Here is a 13,609-nt window from a genome sequence, read left to right on the forward strand (position 1 = left end):
AATTCAGAAACTAATAAGATTAGAATGTATTTTTGTGAAAGCACTTTCACTTTCAACCTAGCTATGTAGTCTACAAGAAGTTACAACAATATAAGTTGACAGTAAACCCAACGTTAACAACCCCCTGTTCTGTGAAAGTCACAGGAAACCCACAATGATAAACAGTCCCTCACAAGCATGCACAAACCTTCAGGCTGTTGAACCAGTATTAAGTGCAGAATGTGATTTGTTTTATTGTCAGTAGTTTAGAATGTATTTTCAGAAAAAAAAAACATATATATATATATATATATATATATATATATATATATATATAGCGAGAGAGAGAGAGAGGGAGAATCAGCACAATTCAGAAAATAATAATATTAGGAAGTGTTATTTGTGACAGCACTTTCAAGATTACCTTTTTTGTTTTTCCAAGAAATGATATTTGAAACAAATTGTAATCATTTTCCTTGTGTCCTTAAAGTCAAGGTTGGTCACCATACAGGCTCTGTCTCATGCTGCAGAATGACAGAGGACTGATCATCCAGTGTGGTATTATATAAAAAAAACAATATAATCAACACCAAGTGAACTACAGCATCATCAAGAAACCTCAGCATTACTTTTCATACTGCAGTGTTTTGAAGGGTTTTTTTTATTCGGGCTCCACCCAAGTTATTTACACTGCCCATGGTCCCCTGGTATCTTGCATAGATAATATCAATTATGCGCTGCTCATTATTGCTGCCAAATTTTAACACTGAGATCACCACCTAAAGGGAACCAATAACATAACGATAGATGGTCTGTTTAGAGGAGGATCTTAAATCAAGAAATTTTAATATTAATTTTTGATTCTGTTTGTGTCCTCCATCGTTGTTAATGTGGACATATTTTCTTTATTTATAACCCAACAGAGGGCAACTTCTTCAGATTCCAGTGATATAAAACGTGGTTAAACAATAATTGTGCATGACTAGAAGGTCTAGGTATGTATACATATTTAAAATGCATGTATAAATTGATTTTAATAAAAGCTTTCAATAAAGTGTAATTGATTATTGATTTTTTTTTTTTTTACAGTGTGTGTGTTTTTTGTTGTTTTTCCTTCTTTTCTTTCTTTTTTTGTTCATTTTTGGAAAATGATCTTTCTGGTTACCATCATAACATCACTTGGTGTTGCACCTATAGAAAACAACCACAAAGAAATGTTCCATTCAGCAGGCCAATCACAACTTACATTTCCTTTAATGGAAAAATGTGCATAGGTCATGACATCTGTTAATAGGAAGTGTTGTTGTCTTCTAACTCCAGGTTATCGTCATTAGACATGGACGGGGTGCATGCATTTCTGGTTGTTCTTTTAGGTAAATCATCTAAATGTTTTTCAATATCCCATTTTAACAATAAACATTTTTCTCATTCTGAATGTTTAAAAATTGTGCATATGTGAACATACTTTAATTTTTGTTTGTTTGTGTCTTCCAGGAGCTTTATCTTCGAGTCAAGATCTGAGAAATGAATCAGTGATAGAGATGAGAGTGAGACCAGGAGAAAACATCACTCTCTACTGTGATTGTAAATCATCAGTTGGAGTATACATAGTGTGGTACAGGAATTGTTCTCATGAGAAGCAGCCTTCCCTGGTATTAAAAACCTGGCTGGATCGGAGATATGGTGCCCCACACTCAGATTATGAGTCTACTTTCTTCCATCTCCTGAATCCATTTCCTGATTTTCATCTGGTAAAGAACAATTTCTCTCAATCTTATGACCTGCTGATCACAAACATCACTGAGACTGATGAAGGCCTTTACTACTGCGGAACTGAAGAGCTCAAGGTTAAGGATGAAGAAAAAATTATCCAAAGATATGTGCACACATATAGTAATATCACAACAAAGATCCTGCTTCATAAGGATTCTGGTGAGTCTTGCATTATCTGTGCACTGTTTTTTAGCCCTTTGAAAAACTAACCACAGTAAGAAGATATGATCCTACATTATGATGCATTTTAAAATGGACAGTTTGATTGTTTAGTAGATAGTAGGTGAATGATTATGATGATTTGCATGCCACCAGAATAAATTTAAAATGAAACAAGAAAGATGCAATTTTTTTTAATTTTTTGACAAACGGAGTTGTAAATGAAATGCAAATTTTTTATGTTTTCTTTGTGGTGTTTTAACACTTTCCGTCCCTCAGAATGCTTTGCTTGGCCTTAAATAAAGCTGTCTTAAGCTTTTGCCAGTAAGCAAACTGCATTCTAAACTGAAATCAAGTCAATGACGTGGCCGTTACTAAATATTTTATTTATTTATTTATTCATTTTACTTCTTTAAAACAAGCTAGATGCTGTTACAGCACATTCTGGGTTATCCTCTATAATATCAACTACATCTGTAAAAAGCCCTCATCTTTGTGGCTAAAAGATGAGCCTGGTGTCAGAATGTAGGTAAAAATGAGAACATTTATACTGTACAACTTCGTCTGAAGTTTTAAAGCACATATCTTGCAAGGTTATATGATCTTTTGTACTCTAATTTCTACTTTGTTATGATAATTCATAGACAATTAGTTTTACTATTGAAACTATCATATATAGTAATGTTCAATGCTGGCATTAGAGCAATAGAATAAAAAATAAACTTGAGCTTCAGATTTTGAGATTACTTAAAAACTGTTTTTCTTGCAACTTTGGTTGCAATTTTTTAGAGGAGCTAATATGTTTATTTCGAACATAAAAATTTTATATCACTTGCTCCTATATTTAAAAGTTGTATTTTGTGTTGTGATTCACTGTCCACAACCTAAATAGCATTTGGCTTAATCTGAGCTGAAAGCAGTTGAGATTTTGGTGAGGTCTGATGCAAAAATTCACAGAGGGTTCCTGCATTTGTTTGGATTTTCACTCATTCACACAGGGTCAAAATTATATGTACAGGTTCAAATATGTATAGTGGTGGCTGTGACACATTAAAAAATAACACATTACTGTAATCACATTATATTTTCCAGTAACATTTTACTGTACAAATTCAATAATGCAGCACATTACAGTTACAATTATGTTGTCACTTGCGTTACAAAGGTTCATTCATTTGCTGTGCGGCAGACAGAAACAATTTGCACATTTTTAAAATCAGGTGATTTCAGTTCATGTCTGAGAGGAGAAAATTGGTGGAGCAGTACAGCAATACAGCTTTTGAGGAGTGGACATTAATTACATTTTTATTGCACAAAAGGACACAAGCACGATGGTCAAGCGGAAACAGCTTCCAGGACAGAAACAACCACATTATACTGCTAACACAACATTAACTCTTTGCAAGCATCTACATACACAACATGCTAACACAAAGCTAGACAAGAACTGAGAGAAATTTTAAAGCTGAGAACAAACTGACTAATCTTCAACAGGGACAAAAAACAGTGATGAGCATTGAGGCTAATAGTCACCATTTCTACCTGTTCATGTTTCTAAAGTAGAATGACTGTGTCGATCATTTTCAAGTTTCTTTGAGCTGGTTTTAATCTTTGCTTTGTGTTGTCAGGTTAATGTTCCTATCTAAAAACTGAAAGAAATATTGTACGTGTGTCCCCATTAAGATCGAGATTTGTGTTGGTACATGAGGCTGTAGCCTACATTAGCTGGTTATTATCAAACGATGTGTTTCAGGTCATTTTATGGAGTAATGACTAACTTAATGTAACATATGAGTAGTGTAACAAATAATTTTTCCTGGCAAGTAATTATGCAAAGCATAGCATTACTTTTAAGTAAAGTAACAAGTAATGTATTAAAAGGAGGTGCTGAAGGTTCTACAATGTCTTTGAACCAGACAAAGTCAAGGCATATTAATGTCTCATTAGTGATCACAACTGACTACATTTGGTAGTTTCTTTTTGCAAACATATCAATTTGTACAATAATTATAACCATAATAATTTATTTGTTAGCAATCTTTGGATTGACCAATACTCAGAACAATGGGAAACCCCAAGGAACTAAGTGAAGACCTAAGAAAGAGAATTGTATAAGTTGGGAAGGTCTCTTGGAGACCTTTCTAAATGACTGTAGAGTCCAAGATTATCAGTTGAGACAATTATAAATAAGTGCAACTTATTTGGATGTTGCCATTTTGCCAAGGAAGAAGACTCAGACAAACCCTGAAATAGGAGGAATCTGGTTAAGATGTTCAGGGACAATTCAGTGCTCAAACATGCCATGAACTGAAAACTCCTCAAATGCCAGCATCACTGCCCACAGTGAATTGAGTTTTACATTGCCATGGACTGAGAGGGTGTTGACCAGTAAAGAAGTCCCTGCTCCAAAATCGACATCTTCAAGCTCGACTGACATATGCAGCTGCCCACACAGACGAGCCAAATACGTAATGGATAAAAGTCAGACATGAAAAAGACTGAACTATTTGGCTACAATATTGAGAGGTATATTTAGAGGAGTAAAAGACTGGGAAGAGTGAATCTACAATAGGCAAGCAGCTTGGTGTGAAAAAATCAACTGTGGGAGCGGTCATCAGAAAATGGAAGACATACAAGACCACTGATAATCTCCCTCGATCTGGGGCTCCACGCAAGATCTCATCCCGTGGGGTCAAAATGATCATGAGAACGGTGAGCAAAGATCCCAGAACCACACGGGGGGACCTGGTGAATGACCTGCAGAGAGCTGGGACCAAAGTAACAAAGGTCACCATCAGTAACACACTACAACGGCAGGGAATCAAATCCCGCAGTGCCAGACGTGTTCCGCTGCTGAAGCCAGGGCATGTCCAGGCCCGTCTGAAGTTTGCCAGAGAGCACATGGATGATACAGCAGAGGATTGGGAGAATGTCATGTGGTCAGATGAAACCAAAGTAGAACTTTTTGGTATAAACTCAACTCGTCGTGTTTGGAGGAAGAAGAATACTGAGTTGCATCCCAAGAACACCATACCTACTGTGAAGCATGGGGGTGGAAACATCATGCTATGGGGCTGTTTTTCTGCCAAGGGGACAGGACGACTGATCCGTGTTAAGGACAGAATGAATGGGGCCATGTATCGTGAGATTTTGAGCCAAAACCTCCTTCCATCAGTGAGAACTTTGAAGATGAAACGAGGCTGGGTCTTCCAACATGACAATGATCCAAAACACACCGCCCGGGCAACAAAGGAGTGGCTCCGTAAGAAGCATTTGAAAGTCCTGGAGTGGCCTAGCCAGTCTCCAGACCTCAACCCCATAGAAAATCTGTGGCGGGAGTTGAAAGTCCGTGTTGCTCGGCGACAGCCCCAAAACATCACTGCTCTCGAGAAGATCTGCATGGAGGAATGGGCCAAAATACCAGCTACTGTGTGTGCAAACCTGGTAAAGACCTATAGTAAACGTTTGACCTCTGTTATTGCCAACAAAGGTTATGTTACAAAGTATTGAGTTGTATTTTTGTTATTGACCAAATACTTATTTTCCACCCTGATTTACGAATAAATTCTTTACAAATCCTACCATGTGGATTCATGGATTTTTTTTTCACATTCTGTCTCTCACAGTTAAAGTGTACCTCTGGTGCAAATTACTGACCTCTGTCATCATTTTAGGTGGGGGAACTTGCACAATCGGTGGCTGACTAAATACTTTTTTGCCCCACTGTATGTTATCATCAGTCTACACAATGAGCTAACCTCGATAACTTTTGTTTTTCAGGTTCAAGTGAGAACCGCTGTTTTACAGCTTCAAGTGAGCACCATCATGAAACTTGTTGGATGCTACTTTATTCCTTGTGTCCAGCTTTTGCTGTTATCTCATCACTTCTCTCTTCTCTTTTGATTTATTACTGTCAGAAGACAAGTAAGTCCTCAACGTTTAATTTGTCTACCAAATTATTTTTCATCTCTTTATTACCGTGATCATTTTGCCATCATGATTAAATTAAGTTTTTGTCTCTAAAATTGAAATATTTTCAGTTTCTCTATAATTCTGATATTATAATTTTACTATAATTTTTCCTTTAATCTGGTTCTAGTTATTTTCTTTTGGTGTACTGAATTATAGTAACACTATGTTAATTTCTATAGCTAAGACGCCTCAGGATGACAAGAAAAGATACAGCAAAAGAGTACAGAAAAGATGGAATGAGGTAATTAAGAACTTTCATCAGTCTTTATATGTACTGATATTTAATATTTATAATACTGTATTTTCTGCACTATAAGGCGCACTTAAAATCCTAATTTTCTCAAAAATCGACAGTGCGCCTTATAATCCGGTGCGCCTTATGTATGAATTCTGGATTGTCGGACCATTACGGTTACCGTAGTCAGGAGCCTTGTGGACTCGGAGTAATCTGGGTCCAAAACTCCGTCCGCTTCAGTTCCCAAAGTCTAACGAACACTGCAGCATCACTGAGAGTTAAAAACTGTCTAAATTATTTCAACTTTAATAAAATAATCAGCATTGCTGCTTTACCAGGTGTAACAATTAAGTTTAACATCCAGGCATCCATGAAAACAGAATTTATTAAATTCAACGGAGTTAGAAGTTAGCAGTAAGTTAGCTCGCTAGTTTCAATCTAAACATGATATATCATGTTCTGACTGAGAGATTTCTGAAAAATTTAAAACATACAGCTCTGCTATCACTTCCAACATAAATGAAGACAGAAAACTAAACAGCAGTGACGTTTGTAGGGTTACTGAAGTTGGACTAGCTGATATATAATGATCTGCTACGTGATCGCTAGCGACACAGCTATGTTAGCCTAACAAACACAATGAAGCTGGAGGATGAACGCTAACTTTTTCCACTCCATAAAAGTTAACATGAGGGTTCCCGATGATGAGGGACAAATGCAATCGATGCTGTAAACTGACCAAACTTCAGTCAGGAGAACAACTGGAATAATCCATCCACAATACGAGGTTAGTCATTAATATACTCCAACAACACTGGAATAGAGCAGCTGCGAGAGGATTCAACATTAATGAATCAATGGTACGGAAGTGGAGGAAGCAAGAAGAATGAGTTGAGTAAAGTTTGACTTATCTGAATGTTTTGTTTCGCTTACTGCGCCCTATAATCCGGTGTGCCTTATGTATGAAAACAGACCGTTCATCGACAGTCCGCCTTATAATTCAGTGCGCCTATGGTCCGAAAACTACGATAATGCTAGCATTTATTTTCTGCTGTTCCTCATTAATGTTTAGCAGTGAATTACTTTTAGCATATTAAATCAATAGATGATGATAATTCTAAATAAATATATCTTTAGGATGAAGAACTGTGTTATGCTGCACTGGAATTCCGCCAGTCGTCACAGAGACCAAAGAAGACGATAGCCCAGAGCTCAGATTTCAGCACTTACTCTGCCATTAATACTGACAGCATGCAATGAACCCATCAGTGCAAAAGGCTGTATAATGAATTCTATACTCTATACTTATATTTGATACTTTTGGTGTTTGTACTTATTAATTCATGTTTTGTTCACAACAGTGTTATCACAACGGGATTTATTACATCCCACAGAATTGCTTAGATCTGTGAAAGTAAAAATATATTTACTTTGTTTGCCAAGTGGATTATGCTATAGTCTTTAAGTTAGATATGTGAAACAGTTTCACTTTACTTTTTATGCAAGCAATGTAATACATCTGTAAAGTTTATTAAAAACATTTCACTTGTTTCCATTGTTTGTGATTATTCTTCATTTTTCTTACTGTTGGTCTTGAGAACTACTGTGTATTATTCAGCCAAAAAATTCTGCACTTACAGAAATTGGACAATAGAAGATTGGAAAAATGTTGCCTGGTTTGAGTCTCATATCTTAATTTCTGCTGCGAAATTCACGCATCATGTTTAGAATGTTGTGTAAACTTTCAGGCTGGTGTAGAGTAAATGTGTAGGAGATGTTTGCTTGGCACATTTTCAGCCCGTTAGTACGAACTGAGGCATTTAAACACCACACTCAACCTGAGTATGATGAGTAGATGTCGTCCCATCCAGAACAGTTAAATCCTTCCCCAAATCAAAAACCGTGGATTAACAGAGATGTTCGCACGGCACTGGCAGCACGGAACACCGCTTTTGCTTCCGCGAACACATCGGACTCCAAACATGCACATTACCAACTCTGGAAGACGATCAAAGCAGCCAAACGTGAGTACAGGGACAGGGTGGAACAACAGTTTGACAACCCTCAGAGTATGTGGCAGGCACTAAACACAATCACAGACTTTAGAGGGAAAAAAACAAGCACACCGCAGACCATGGCCTCTCTGTGTGAGGATCTAAATGTATTCTACGTTAGATTAGACACAGCTAACACCGTGAAACTGGACAGTGTGCGCACTGCGGATGACGTCAGTGCGCACACTGTGTCTGAGGAGGATGTGCGGAAGTGGAAGCGGAAGGTGAACGGACGCAAAGCTACTGGTCCGGACGCGATTCCCGGCCGCGTCCTCAAGTTATGCGTGGCTCAGCTAGCTGGAGTGTTTACATACATCTTCAACCTTTCCCTCTCTCTGTCTGTGGTCCCAGCCTGCTTCAGAATGGCCACCATCGTCCCTGTACCCAAATCCTCCACCATCTCCTCACTGAATGACTGGCGACCTGTAGCCCTGACCCCCATCGTGAGCAAATGCTTCGAGAAGCTGGTCAGGGACTTCATCTGCTCTGCACTACCCGACTCACTGGACCCTCTATAATTCGCATACCGCCACAACAGGTCCACTGATGATGCCATAGCCCTGACACTACATACTGCCCTCTCGCACCTGGAGAAGAGAGACACATATGTGAGAATGCTGTTTGTAGATTACAGCTCAGCATTCAATACCATCGTTCCCTCGAAGCTGGACAGGAAACTGCAGGATCTAGGACTGAGCAGCTCCCTCTGCAGCTGGATCCTTAGCTTCCTGTCTGACAGACGCCAGGTGGTCAGACTGGGCAGCATCACCTCATCCCCGTCACAATGAACACTGGTGCTCCACAGGGGTGTGTACTGAGCCCTCTCCTGTACTCACTCTACACCTATTACACCTATGACTGTACGACCACTAGCAACTCCAACATCATTGTGAAGTTTGCGGACGGCACTACAGTGGTGGGTCTTATCACCAAAGGTGATGAGCCTGCCTACAGGGAGGAGGTCAAGACAACTATCTTACACTCAACATTGCAAAGACAAAGGAGTTGATAGTGGACTTCCGGAGGTGCAGAGAAGTACACACCCTCATCACCATCAACGGCGCTGCTGTGGAGAGAGTGAGCAGCTTCCGGTTCCTTGGTGTACATCTGGCTGAGGATCTTACGTGGTCAGGACACATAGACAAGACAGTGAAGAAGGCACAGCAGCGCCTCTTCTTTCTCAGGAGAAGTTGACAACTTCAGTCAACTTCTCCTGACTGAAGTTTGGTCAGTTTACAGCATCTCGACCTGCAAATCAGGTTATAAGTTTTATTTAATGTGGATTTTTTTCCTGGGTTTGGGTTGGTATTCAGTCTCTCTCCATTAAAATGAAACTACCATAAGATTTTAAGACTGTTCATTTCTTTGTAAATGAACAAAGTTACAAATTCAGCAGGCGATCAAATGATAATCTCCAACACTGTATATCTTTTTAAAACTGGCTTAATGCTATAGTCTTAACAGAGAGGTATTATCAGTTTCTCTTTAAACATTTTCATGTAGCAAGTGTAATATGTCTGTTATTAAAATATAGTTAATAATAATAAGAATAATGGATTGGATTTATATAGCGCTTTTCAAGGCACCCAAAGCGCTTTACAATTCCACTATTCATTCACTCTCACATTCACACACTGGTGGAGGCAAGCTACAGTTGTAGCCACAGCTGCCCTGGGGCAGACTGACAGAAGCGAGGCTGCCATATCGTGCCATCGGCCCCTCTGGCCAACACCAGTTAATAAAATATTTCACCTATTTTATTGTTTGTGACTATTTTGCACTTTCCTTAGTGATGGTGGCATGGACTATTGTGTCACTGCCTGGCATTTGCATTTGCTACTCTTACCACACACCTTACCACTGTTTTCCTGTCCTCATACATGTCCTGTACCACATATCACATATTTCTCTGCCAGTCCTGACGTCCCTATGTTATGGTATCATTTCACTAGATCCACAAAGACACAATATAAGTCCTTCTGACCTTCACTATACCACCAAGTGTCTTTGTTCTCTTTCCAGAGGATTCGACTTTTGTCAAAGAAGTAAGATACTGCCCCCTCCCTCCACTTTTAAACATAGGACACACATGGGACGAGCGACTATTAAAATATAACGGGAAACATAAACACAGAGACGAAACCCAGACTCAAGACATACAACTAGACACAAGGAAAGGGTAAAAAATATAGAGACATGACTAAGGACTAACATTACAAGACATGAACCAAGAACTAACTAAACTCAGAAGCACAAGAGAATAATATACAGTATCTCACAAAAGTGAGCCTTCACATTTTTGTAAATATTTTATTATATCTTCTTGTGGGACAACAGGTGTCTTGAATTTGATGTTATTGCTCTCATACTCTCTCTGTCACGGTTTGCCGGGGCAAGCCGTGTGGAATATTTAGGACCAGGACGCGGCAGCTCTGGTGCAGGTGAGTATTTATTAACGAAGGGAAAAACAAACAACAAAGACACTGGGAACATGAAACTGGAACCTAAACTGGATAAAACTAACAAAACAAACCAGAAACGAAGATGCAGGGAGGTCCATGGAAATACACATGGAGACGTCACACAGACGAACCAGCAACTACCATGACAGAAGACACAACTTAAATACACTCAGAGAACACAGGGAGATTACACACAGGTGGGGAACACAGCTGGGAGTGATTAACGTGACGAGACTAGGGAGGCAAACTGAAAACACTCACATAAGACGCAGACCTTCACAATAAAACAGGAAACACATACACGCAATGACATAACACACCAACTTAACACAGACTGGGGGACACAGAACATAGGAACATGAACCATGAAACAGAAGAGTACAAACACCCAAGGTAACCAAAACCACAGAATACTAATAAACTAAACATAAACATGGAGTCGCAGACTCCGGACCATGACACTTTCACAGTGGTCACTGAAAGTTTAACATGTCACATCATAGGAAAGTATTCTCTGAAGATATGAAAGAAAGAATTGTTACTCTACATAAAGATGGCCTAGGCTATAAAAATATTGCCAACACCATGAAAATGAGCTACAGCACGGTGGTTAAGACCATACAGCAGTTTAACTGGACAGGTTCCACTCATAACAGAACCAAAGAAGTTGAGTGCATGTGCTCAGCATCATATCCAGAGTTTTTCTTTTGAAAATAGATGTATGAGTGCTGCCAGCATTGCTGCAGAGGTTGAAGGCGTGGAGGGTCAGCCTGTCAGTGCTCAGATCATACGCCTCACGCTGCATCGTGTCCCAGAAGAAAGCCTTTTCTAAAGATAATGCACAAGAAAGCCTGCAAAAAGTTTGCTGAAGAGACTAAGGACATGGATTACTTGTGGTCTGATGAGACCAAGAAAATTTATTTGGTTCAGATGGTATCAAGGGTATGTGGGGGCAACCAGGTGAGGAGTATAAAGCCAAGTGTGTTTTGCCTACAGTGAAGTATGGTGGTGGGATGTCATTACTGTTATGAGATACTGTACATAGAGACTATTTTGAAGCTAAACTGTTTTGTAATTTCAAAGAAATAAACAAAACCAAGTCTAGAAAAAATGAAAACAATGAACATACTGTACATGTATACAATCCAGCTGATCCCACAAGTGTTTAATCAGGTTAAGGGCAGGACCACAGTCAGCCATCCCATCATCTTCACTCCAAATACTGTATGCAGTGGCTTGCAAAAGTATTCGGCCCCCTTGAACTTTCCCACATTTTGTCACATTACAGCCAAACATGAATCAATTTTATTAGAATTCCACGTGAAAGACCAATAAAAAGTGGTGTACACGTGAGAAGTGGAACGAAAATCATACAGGATTCCAAACATTTTTTACAAATAAATAACTGCAAAGTGGGGTGTGCGTAATTATTCAGCCCCCTGAGTCAATACTTTGTAGAACCACCTTTTGCTGCAATTACAGCTGCCAGGCTTTTAGGGTATGTCTCCACCAGCTTTGCACATCTAGCAACTGACATCCTTGCCCATTCTTCTTTGCAAAACAGCTCCAGCTCAGTCAGATTAGATGGACAGCGGTTGTGAACAGCAGTTTTCAGATCTTGCCACAGTTCGGTCCAACAAGGGATTGCCACGAGTTAGAAAATTTCATCTCAATATCTTTCTTCATTGAGATTGCCAGCAATGATGACACCCCAAACCCTCACAATTTCTCCACCAAAAGCTGTTACCTTATCAGTGCAACAATCAGCAGAGTTGACTCTGTCTTCTCCACTCTTTGACCCAACAGCCATAGGCAAACACAAGGAGGATAACTTGGGAAGAATCAAAAGAAAAGAATCAAAAGCTGGCATGACTAGTTACCACTGAGATAGCTGTAATAGAATAGAAAAGAACAGATCTTTATTGTCACTGTTACAAGAATAATGAAACACAGTACCATAACAATGTGGCAAAGATTGGAAGATGAAGGGGTGACTTAATGGGCAGCATGATGAGGAGATTGGCAAATCTGTCAATCCTGCCAGCTGCAGTGGCACGACTAAAGGAATCCCTGAGGCAGAGGAAACACCAGCAAGGACCTCAAAGTGGAGAGACAGAGAGGAAGAAAGAGGTTAAAGTACAGAGTGAATGGAGCCTTTGCATGGAGCATGCGATCTTATCACCAAACTGGACTTTTAAAAAACTCACTTGAAAATCAATTTTTACATTTTCATATTTGAAAAGACTGAGTTTTTATATATGTTTTAAAATAGAATTAAAAATGTATTGTTTATGTGTGACAAAAAATTACAGCTACACTCAGATAATTTCCAGTTGTTGTTGTTGTTGTTGTTGTTGTTTTTTCTCTAATCAATCATTAGTCATATTTTCTTCAACATACAGTAAATATTAATGTGCTCAATGTATAATACTCAAATAATAACAATGTTCAAATATCTCACTGAAAGAAGTTAAAGGACAATACGAAGGTGGAACCCACAAGGTTTGGCCGAGTAAAGCTTACAGGAAAACCACCACTTTGCCTTAATGCACTGCAAAGTAGTGCAAATCATCTGATCTAGTATGCTGTCACTGGACATGTTGTTTAGTATCACACTAAGCTTATACCACAACAGAGGCACTGCAGGCACTGCAAAGTATCATTGTTACTTTGCAAAGTATCATGTATCATGCTGGTTAACTGTTTCTGAATAAATTCCCAGAAGCATTGTCAACAAAATCACCTACCTACCCCCCACCCACATCTACATATAGCACCTTCTTCCTGTCCACCTTCTTTGCATCAAATGGCCAAAACCAAAAATCAAAAACTTCATTTGATTCACTTCAGTCTTATTTACGTAGCGCCAAATCACAACATTTCCTCAAGGTGCTTTATTGTAAGGTAAAGACCCTACAGTAATGAAGAAACATGCAGCCGGAACACATGATCAGGGATTAGCTGGGCTGGTTCCA

The 13,609-nt window shown here is 39.0% G+C and overlaps 1 protein-coding gene across 1 annotated transcript; it reads left to right on the forward strand.

Moving 5' to 3' along the window:
• Positions 1–1,300: 1,300 nt before the first annotated feature.
• On the forward strand, positions 1,301–7,512 carry LOC143419187 (uncharacterized). Its single transcript, XM_076885472.1, has 5 exons — positions 1,301–1,352; positions 1,474–1,911; positions 5,692–5,835; positions 6,063–6,124; positions 7,256–7,512. The coding sequence occupies exons 1-5, from the start codon at positions 1,316–1,318 to the stop codon at positions 7,376–7,378; spliced, it is 804 nt and encodes a 267-aa protein (XP_076741587.1). The 5' UTR covers positions 1,301–1,315; the 3' UTR covers positions 7,379–7,512.
• The last annotated feature ends 6,097 nt before the right edge of the window (positions 7,513–13,609 follow it).

The sequence above is a fragment of the Maylandia zebra genome, linkage group LG6 (assembly GCF_041146795.1).
Source record: "Maylandia zebra isolate NMK-2024a linkage group LG6, Mzebra_GT3a, whole genome shotgun sequence".
In the NCBI taxonomy this organism is placed as follows: Eukaryota; Metazoa; Chordata; class Actinopteri; order Cichliformes; family Cichlidae; genus Maylandia; species Maylandia zebra.

Coding starts and splice junctions, on each gene's coding strand:
- LOC143419187 (XM_076885472.1), top strand. CDS start 1,316: ATGGACGGGGTGCATGCATTTCTGGTTGTTCTTTTAG. Junction 1,353..1,473: donor ATTTCTGGTTGTTCTTTTAG/GTAAATCATCTA, acceptor TGTGTCTTCCAG/GAGCTTTATCTTCGAGTCAA. Junction 5,836..6,062: donor TTATTACTGTCAGAAGACAA/GTAAGTCCTCAA, acceptor TAATTTCTATAG/CTAAGACGCCTCAGGATGAC.